General features: G+C 55.6%; 1 protein-coding gene across 1 annotated transcript; it reads left to right on the plus strand.

Annotated features, from left to right (window-relative positions):
- The first annotated feature begins 1,577 nt into the window (after positions 1–1,577).
- On the plus strand, positions 1,578–9,385 carry AMER1 (APC membrane recruitment protein 1). Its single transcript, XM_057386639.1, has one exon. It carries the CDS (start codon positions 1,740–1,742, stop codon positions 4,929–4,931), a length of 3,192 nt encoding a protein of 1,063 aa, XP_057242622.1. The 5' UTR covers positions 1,578–1,739; the 3' UTR covers positions 4,932–9,385.
- The last annotated feature ends 499 nt before the right edge of the window (positions 9,386–9,884 follow it).

Here is a 9,884-nt window from a genome sequence, read left to right on the forward strand (position 1 = left end):
CCGCTCCCCGCGCCGCCGCGCCGCGCCGCTTCCCCGCGGCCGGGCCCGACACCCCCCCCGCCCTCCGCCCCTCGCGTTTTCTGGATCCTCCCGAAAGTTTGGGAGCGCGGCGTGGGGAGCGGGGAGGGCCGGGCTGGGAGAGCGTCCCCGTGCGGGGCTGGGCGGGCCGGGGTCCCTGAGGGTCCCCCATGTGGGTGAAATGCTGCATTTCATTGTTACGGTGCTGCTTTTTGTTGCTTTWAAACCTTATTTTTCGTGTTTTATTGGTCGTGGCTCTTTGCCCTCGGTGCACTTTATTTCTCTTTATTTAATTTTTATTTATTTCATTTTTTATTCTTCTCCAACCTGCCCTCCGCAGCAACGCTGGTGCTGACGTGGAGCTGGAGAGAATTGATTCCCAAAASGAATTTTTGAAATCTTGGCTGTGTTTCATGCCCTTCCCCAGCTGTTTTCCAGCAGCCCCTGTCTAGGTGCTGGTTTGGGGTAATTTCATCCCCCAGTTTTCCAGCACCCCCGCACAGGTCCAGATGTGTGTAGGGGTTTATTCCAAGCCCCTCAATCCAGGCCTCTCCAGAGGCTTTGGAGGCWCCTGGGACTCGTGGCGGGGTCTGGCAGAGCTGGAAAAGCCCAGATTGCCGGTGGGGAGGCGGCTGTGCCAGCCGGCTACGCCCAGCTGCTGGCTCCAGTGGGACAGGTGAACGTGAGGGTTATCAGCAATCCCAGAATTCCAGAATCGTGCAATGGGTTGGATTGGGAGGGACCTTGAAGCCCATCCAGTTCCAACCGTTCAGTGAGCAGCGATGCTCTATCAATACAGAGGCAAAGCAATGCAGACCTGAGGAATAGAAATGGACCTGGAATTGCRGGTTTGCTGTGGGGTTGCAGGAGCAGAAAGCATCGTTTGAATGTATTTTTAATCTGGGATCCCTGGCTAAACAGCTTTCCTGTCCTCTCGTTGGTCACAGCTCAACCTGGGGTGTCACAACTCGGGAGCACATTAGGATTTGATTGCATTTAATTTATCCACCCTCAGCTCTGCAAAAGAAACATGATTGTAGTTGTTTTATTTCTCCTCTTCCTGACAGCAGTCCAGGATCAAATTTCAAACCTACCTCTCTGCTTCTGGGATAATCTGATCAGGGGGTTCACAGTGGGTGTTTTTAATGCGATTCTCCCTTGCTGGACAGATTATTTTTAAAACAACTGAAATCTTCTACAAAAAAAGCCAGCACAGTAACCAAAGATTTTTCGCTGGACACGTGCATAGTGAGGGCTGTGTCCTGGTTTGGCCTCCCTCAGGATGTTCTTTGGAGTCTGGCACGAGGGCTGGGAGAGCTGGGGGGAAGGGGGGTGGGTTTGGAAGGTGCTAGCCCTCAATTAAAGATAGCCAAACCTGATCAACGTGGAGACAAAAAATAAGGGAAGCTGAAGGGCTTGGAGTGAGAAGGTGCAGGAATCAGACCTGAATGTCGTCAGGGGTTCTACCCACTGGAGGTGCGTGGTTTTCCTGCTCTGGCAAACTGGTACATTTAAGCGACATTTTGGAGCTTGGAGGCTCCTCCAGCTGGCGACAGAGCCCTGTGACCTCTGTGCCTCCAGCTGTGCCCATTTCACTGCCCTGTGCTCACCTCTCCCTTTCCCTGTGCCTCAGGTCGGCTGTGATGTGTCCATCCCTGCACCCGGAGCGCTGCGCTCCCAAAGCCGCTGCTTCCAGCTAGATCCAGGCCCGCCCCGCTGCCATGGAAACGGGCAGCCCGGAGGAGCGGGACGGAGGGGACCAGCGGCGGGAGGAGGGCAGGGACGCCCCTCCCGACAGCGCCAATGGCTCCGTGGTGGCAGCGGAGCCGCAGCAGCCGCCCCCCGGCAAGCTGAGGAAAACGGCCTTCAAGCTTTTTGGGGGCAAGAGGAGCATCTGTACCCTGCCCAGCTTCTTCGGGGGCCGCGGCAAGAAGGGGCTCAGCAAGTGCAAGACCCACGATGGGCTGAGCAGCGCTGCCTGTGACAAGGGCAGCGGGACACAGCTGGACAGCCCTTTGGAGGGTGGCAGGGATGGGCACCYGGGCCCCCTGCCCAGCTCCCGTAGCGCTCAGCTGCCTGTGGACACCGGTGCCAGAGGGGATTTGGGCCAGCAGGACAGCTCTCCCCCCGGGAGCATCGAGGGCTGTGAGAAAAAGCCCAACGGGGAGAAATCATCTTTCCCCAGACCCAAAAAAGGGCTGAAAGGATTCTTTAACAGCATTCGGCGCCACCGGAAGAGCAAGGCTGCCGAGAGTGAGAAGGCAGAGCTCCCTGAGTGGAATGGGGACGTGGARGAGGCTGGGAATGCTCCTGGAGTGGGAGTGGAGGGCCAAGAGGCCACGGAGGGCAGAGGAGCAGGGCCGGTCCCTGAGGCCATGGCCTGCCCAGGGAGCTCAGGGGGTGAGCCCAGCTGTGCTGAGGCCACTGAGCCCGCCTGCCCTGTGGCTGATGGAGGCAKCTCCGAGGGGGACACGATGGCTGTGCCAGGGAACAGGGATGTTCCAGATACAAAATCAGGGGCTGAGGCTGCTGCTTGCGCTGAGTTTGACCGGGACAGTCTGCTGCTGGCCTTCCATCCTGACTTCATGGACAACGAGCCTCCCTGCCTGCACTCTGGGGACCTACTGAGCCTCATCCTGGGCGATGTCACCTCCCTGAAGAGCTTCGACTCCCTGACAGGGTGYGGGGATGACATTGCCGAGCCTGACATCGCCGAGAGCAGCATCTCGGTGGAGCGCAGCCGAGATGCCACCAAACGCAGCTCCTGCCTCGTCACCTACCAGGGCGGCGGTGAGGAGATGGCCATCCCTGAGGAGGCTGAGGAGTACTTGCACCAGGTGTGGGACAGTGGCGTGCCAGGGGACAGGAGCTACAGGGCCCAGGTGTCCAGCAGCAGCTTGGAGACCCACGCCTCACACGAGGCCGACGCGCATCCCTACATCAGGGACACCATGGATGGTGTTGACCTCCTGACGCCCCAGAGTGACCAGCAGGAGTCTGCCCCGAACAGTGATGAGGGCTATTATGACTCCACCACACCAGGGCCGGAGGATGAGGCCGGAGAGGAGCTCAAGAAGGACCGACTGCCCCGGGACAGCTACAGCGGAGATGCACTTTACGAATTTGATGCCCTGATGAGCCCCTCTCAKGGGGAGGAATCCCTGTTCGAGGGCAAAGTCCCACGCCAGGAGTTCTTCAGCTACTTCATGGACTTCTGCATYCCTGCAGAGAAGAGCCTGATCCAGCAGATGATGGATCAGAAGAGAGAGCTGATGGAAACTGAAGAAGAGGGGCTTGCAGCCATTCAGAAAGAGCTGCTCTACTGGGAGCTGCAGAGGGAACCGGTCCTGAAACGCCTGGATGTCTCTGGCAAGGAGAAGTGTCCCAGGGAAAAGCAGTGCATTGAATGTAAAACGAGAGCAGCCAGTTCCATTGGCAAGAGTCAGAGTGGCCTTGGGAGCGAGCAGGTGGCCTCACACACCCCAACCCGGGCTGTCAATGGTGGGGTTTCAGTGGCTAGGGCTGAAAATCCAGAGTGGAGGGATTTTCCAGGGACTCTGTGTCCGGAAAACTGTTACAACGGCCAAAAAGCCCCAGGAAGTTGCCTTATTCAGCTTACAAAGAACAACCCAGGGTTCGATGCAGACCTGGATTGTGGGATGTTTGGGGACTCGATCCATGGCAGTGTGGCCCCTGCCAAGGCAGGGCTGTTCCCTGGCTACAGGCTCCCTGAGCCAGAGCGCGGTGGCGGAGCAGAGCCCACCCCCGGTGAGCCCCAGGTGGGCAGCGAGCCCGAGCAYGCCGTCAGCTTCTCGCAGGCGCTGGTGGAGTTTGCCAGCAGTGGGACCCTCTTCTCCAGCCTCTCCGAGAGCTTGGGGAGCTCGGCCTCCAGCTCATCCTTCACACAGAACCTGCCCGCCCTCCCCACCATGGTCACCTTCGACGTGGTGGACGTGGAGCAGGACGGGGAAGGAGAGTGTGAGCAGCAACCGGAGCTGAATGCAGGCGAGGACATTGCCGAGGCCTTTGACGACGGTTACGGACAGAAAGAGTCGTTGGCTGAATGTGATGAGAGAATGTCCCCGGGGTTCTCCCTGGGCTCCTTCCAGAGCTGCAACTGGGGGGTGGCCAGCCTGCCCCGCCACCTGCGCCTGCACGGCCTCAGCCCCTCCATGCCGGCACCGCTCTCTGTGGACCGGAGGAGCCGCTCGCTGGACACGGAGAGCCTGGAGTTCGAGCTGGCCGAGCCGCAGGGGCCCCGCAGYGGCCCCCAGCCCTGCCGGCTCTGGGCCAAGCGCGAGGCTGGCAGGAAGGACTCTGGCGGAGCCAGGAGGAGCAGGAGCAAGGAGGAGGGAGWGCTGATGGCTCCCGAGGGTGGCTTGAGCTGGCCAGGCCTGCAGCACTTCCAGCACGGCACCGATGCAGTTCCCGGCGGGATGGAGCTCTGGGGCTTTGCTCCGGCCGGCGCCGTGGAGAGCATCTGGGAGCCATCAGAGCCGCCTGACACCGTGTCCCCTTTCCTGCCTCTGTCCCGGGGTGGCACCGGGGAGGCTCCGGAGCCAGAGCTGAGCAGGCACCCGCTGCGGCCCTCCAACCTCCCGCTGCAGCCTGAGGCCAGGTGGGCCCGGGAGGCAGCCGCGCCCTACAGGTACCAYGGGGAGGTGCCCAAGCCGGCCCGCTTGGTACCCCTGGGAGAGGCGGAGCTGCCCCCGAGCTTTGGCTTCGCCTGCTCCCCAGAGCACCGTGCCAAGGGCAAACCTGTGGGCATTGCCCAGGGCATGCCACAACATCCCAGTGGGAGCAGCAGGGCCACTGAGAGCCCAGAGCGCTGCGCCGAGCCCCTCAAGGGCAGGGCCACCCCGGGGCATGGCAGCGGCYGCAGTGCCACGCTCAGTCTCACTGAGGCTGAGTAGCTGTGGAATGTCACCATGTCACCAAGCCAGGGGGCTGGAGGAATGTCACCAAGGCCAAGTATCTACAGCAATGTCACTGTGTCACCAAGGCCGAGTATCTGCAGGAATGTCACCCTGTCACCAAGGCCAAGTGGCTGCAGCAATGTCACCGTGTCACCAAGCCAAGGGGCAGGACGAATGTCACCATGTCACTGAGCCAAGGGGCTGCAGGAATGTCACTGTGTCACCGAGGCCGATTATCTGCAGGAATGTCACCATGTCACCGATGCACTGCAGGAACAACACTGCACTGCAGGAATGTCACCATGTCACAAGCCAAGGGGTTGGAGGAATGTCACTATGTCGCCAAGCCAAGGGGCTGCTCTGGGCAGGGGTGGAAAGGGAAGGGTAAGAGGGAGAACACCAGGAGCAGTTGCAGGGGGCACTATAATTTGAGCTGGGCTGATGCCCCMCTCCTGCAGCCCTCTGTGRCCTCACCCCTGCAGATGCTGTGGCRGGGTTTGGAGCTGCCTCCAGGATTCCTTCATGGACACTGAGGCACTTCCTGGTTTTCCAGCCCTCTCCAGTGCCAAGTGCAGCAGCAGTTCCYGGTAGAAGCTGGGGATGGACCCGTTGCTGGTGTGGCAGGTTGGGGTTTGTGCAGTGTTGGTGCTGAGGGAACAARCCTTGGGCAGACTTTGGAGGGACATGGGGTTGTTCTCTTGGTGAAATGTTTCGGTTCAGACTCACTTTGAATGTCTTCCATCTCGGGCTCAGTCCGGGGAGCTGGGAGGAAGAGTGCCGRTTGTTCCCAGAGCGAGGATGGGGGTGAGTCAGCTGGGAAGGGGAACTTCGCAGCAATGGTTTTGTTTATTTGACTTTTCCTTGCCCCGAAGGAAAGCAGGAGTTTTGTGTGTGTGCTGCAGGTCTAGTTTCCATTTGCTCAGAGAGATGTGCTGTCCATGGTGTCCCTTTGAAGAACAGAGTGTTTGTCCCTCCTTTGTTGTGGTCTGTCTTCACGGTGCRGAATTCCTGATGGAAACCTTTCCCGTGCTTTGTGCCAGGCTCCTGGCCTCTCCGGGGCCACGGGCACAGGGACCAGGCCTTTGAAATAAGCTAAATTTGCATCGTGCCTGTAGCTGTGAAGTGGCAGATGCTCTTACTTTYTCAAAAGGAAGTTCTGTGGCTTTTTAATTTAATTTTATTATTTTATGGTTGTTTTCTTTGCRTAAAGCAACAGGAGGGAAGTTTAGTGTTCATTGGAATTTGGGAGGTACCACAACTAAATTGGGCTTCTCAACTTCCTCCTCCTGGCTGGAGGGAACAAAAAAGCTGGAAGTTGCTGGAAGGTTTGGGATTTTTTGCCTCTTTGAAGGAACGTGGAGGAGTAACACATGCTGAGGGGACAGACTTTGTCTGGGGCGTCCTGTGAGCTCCTGTGACATCTGTTCCATCTGGTTCCCCCTGTCCTCTGTGATCCCAAACCCCCTTAGCTCTGGCCAAACCCCCAATCCATGACAAAAAGCTGCTTCCCTGTCCTGTCCAAGCTCTGTGTTCTGATTTAAATCCATTACCAGTGAGTTTTGTTTTCCCCCCTTATTGCCCCTTTTCTGTTTTTYCTTTGCAGCAGAATTTGTAGCATTCAAAAAAAAAAAATAATCCCGAAGTGGAAATACCTGAGTTGTCCCACATTTGTGGAGCGAGGGTGGCTCTGCCTGGGCCCGACTCAGTTTTCTGAATCCTGCCCGGCTCGGTAACCACTGCTCTCCCTCCATGTGGATGTGGCTCCATCAGCTGCTCCCTGCCATCCCTGGATTTCCAGGCACAAGGAGCTAGTTTGGGGTTTTTTTGGGTTTTTTTTCTCCCTGAGCAAAATGAGGTCTTGATATTCCTTTTGAGAAGAGATTCCTCTGCCCTGTCTGTGGATATCTGGGCAGGAGCAGGAAGAGGCAGAGCCAGGCTTGGTTCAGCCTGTGTGTGCRAAGTGATTTTCCTGCTGAGGCACAGCAGATCCATCTCTGTGGATCCCACAGGCTCAAACCTGAATTTTTCTGTGTTTTCCTGCCAGTCCTGCTGCAGGGAGTTCCACAGGGACCGTGGTTCTTTGCTCCCCTCCCTCTGGGACACAAGAAGGATTTCCTGGGACAARCCCAGCTCTTGGTGCCACTGCCACCCCTGGAGAGGAGAACGGGGTCAGCCAGGAGAAGGAAGGTCCCCTCGCTCGGAGGTTGTGGCTCCCCTTGTTAGCACAGCTGCTAATGAATTTTGGATATCCCTCAGTGGAGCAGGGCCAGCTTTGGGTCCATGCCACTTTCACCCCACCCACAGCACACAAACCAGGGCAAACCCTGCTGGGGACACCATGGGGACCCTGTCACCCCCATGACACCCTAGCTGCATTCAGTCCCTGCTTTCTTTCCTTTCAGTGTCTCACCAAAGGTATCTCGTGGACTCCAGGCTCTGGAGCATTGTTCAGCCCTGGGGCAGCCTTTGCCAAAGTCCTGCTGAGGGCTGGGAATGTCTCGATGCTTCATGAATGTTCCAGGGGGTCYGTAGGAGTGCGGGGTTCAGTTATAGGTACGAGACGGGGAGGTTTGGGGGGAGCAATGCAGCCAAGGCTTGATAATCTGACTTGATACCAAAGGTTTCTCCTCTAAATTCGATGGGAATTCAATGAGGCAAATAGCTCTGGAATTTAAATGAGTTTTCCTAGCGCAGTTAGTCACTAATTTGCTGGATTATTGGCGGATTCTGCCCCGTTAACCCAAAGAAATCAGAATTTCCAATGCAGTAACTCAGCCTGTGAATGATCACTGMAGTAGGGATTGGATTTCACTGCCTGATGAGCCGCTCTTCCCAAAAAAACCCACTCGGGATACACGGGAACAAACCCAGTCTGGAGCTGGATCAGTCCAACACTGCCTTACCCAAGGAGCTYACATTTGGGGTGCTCATTGAGGCTTCTTATGCAAAAGGGCTTCCCAACCAGAAACCTTCAAAGTCAGGAACAGCAGATTGTCCTCCGAGATATTTAGGAAAAACTCGAGGAATTGGCCTGTCCCTTGCAGGGAAGGCCTTGCCTGAAGGGAGGAATTGGGGCTGTGGAGTTGGGATGAAACCACTGCCGTTGTGSTCAGCCTACCAAGAGGTTCTGTATTGCTTTCTGGGGACTTTGGGRTTTTCTTTTGTTCGTTTGTTTTTATACACACAAGAAAACRGTCGATTTTCTCTATTTTTGTATAGTTTTGCATTTTATAATTATGGGGAAATTTTACAGACTGTTCTTTTACTCGTGTGTCGTGTCTTTCCGAGTGGCGTGGTTTGCTTTTCTGATGGAGAAAAGGCCATTCCTGCTGCTGCCGTGCCAGGATCCCACCCTGCTCCCTGGGGAATGGGCTGGGGGCTCTTCCCAGCTCCACCAACACACACTTTGCACACACCTGAGACCTCCTTAACCCTCCTCTGTCACACTCGGCTGTCCCTTCTTTGCTTTTCAGTGTTGTTTTTCATCTGAATTTGTGGATTTTGGTGATTTCTCCCTCGAAGTGTTGTTAAAAACAGCCCACAGGTTTCAGTTGAGGCTTTCCCTGCTGTCTGCTGATGTTATTTTATCCAAAACTGGGGYTTTTCTTCCATCCCTGTGCAGGAGATGCTGTTGGTTGGTGCATMCTGAACAGGTTTCCTGTGCCCTTGGTGCTCCCTGGCTGGGCTGGGAGCTGGGATTCTGCCCTGGTGCCTGAGGATTGTTCCTTCAATAATCCTGGGATTAGCAGGGCTCGCCAGCTTCCCCTCCTCCCTCCTCCAGGGAGCTCCAGCCCTGTGCTCCTGCATCACTGCAGCATCTTCCTGTGCTGATACTGCCTTGAGCTTTGGAACCAGAGGGGAGAAGAGCTTCTGCAATGCTAAAATCCAGCCCAAACCACRTTTTCCCCCATTTTYCCCCCCCAGCAGAGATGGCAATTGCCATGGATTTGGCTCTRCATAGATTTTTACGTCTTCTAATTAATAACTTGTCACCTAATGGTGCTTTTAAACGGTTTCTTGGTTGGCTTTGCCCATTCCTAGCACAGGGTTGCTCAGCAAACATTCCCGGGACACTCAGACCCACCTTCCACATTCCCTCTGCCCTGGAATTCGGGGCTCTCTCCTCTCCAGCTGGGACCTCCTGCTCTTCTYACCCACACTGAGTCACCAAAAGCTCTCCTTGGGTGAAGTGAGAAGTTAAAATCCAAAAAAAGCCTCTCAGTTCTAAGGAAATAAGGAATTAACCCTCATCCTTGGCTGCCCCATCCCGCTGCCGGGCTGGCAGCTCCTCCCAGGTGACCAACCTGTCTGAATTTGGGGGTTTTTGTTTCCTTCCTGCTCTCATTGCTACTAGTCCTTCCAAGTTTTTAATGTATTGATTGTGTTTTAAAATGAATGTTCCTTTCACTGAATTCTAATGAATAAACTGCAGATTTTTAGAGAACATTGGATTTCACTTGTGATTTGATGTTTTCCTGACTATTTTATCCTTGATTTAATGTTTTTCTCTCCCCTCCTCTCCTATCTGTTAGTTATTGGYCAGCAAGGGTGATTTTTCCATGGGAAAAGGCAACAGAGATCTTCTGGAACATGTTAAGGCTCCTCAACTCCTGTGTCATTAAATGAGACCTGGAAAATATCCATCTTTTAAGGCTCCAGAGGGAGATTTTCCCTCTTTTTTTCTGGGCTCCAGCAGTGCCAGGGTGAGGAGGGTGACAGGGTAGAGATCCCGGGCTCTGAGGTGACYCCACCTGGCTGGGACATCCCTTGGGATGGCGGAGAAGGCTGGGAGGGATGGTTTAATTTGGGATCCTGCTCCATGCATTCCTCAAGTATCTCCCAGGATTTCAGAATCCATTGGAAGACTCAGGAGAGGAGTCCTCCTCCCCTCCTCTCCCTGGCAAAATTGAATTTGTAAGAAGCTGTAATTATCTGTAGAGCCTGATGAGC

This window comes from Malurus melanocephalus, unplaced genomic scaffold (genome assembly GCF_030028575.1).
Source record: "Malurus melanocephalus ecotype Western Australia unplaced genomic scaffold, MMel_1.1 scaffold_1021, whole genome shotgun sequence".
Lineage (NCBI taxonomy): Eukaryota > Metazoa > Chordata > Aves > Passeriformes > Maluridae > Malurus > Malurus melanocephalus.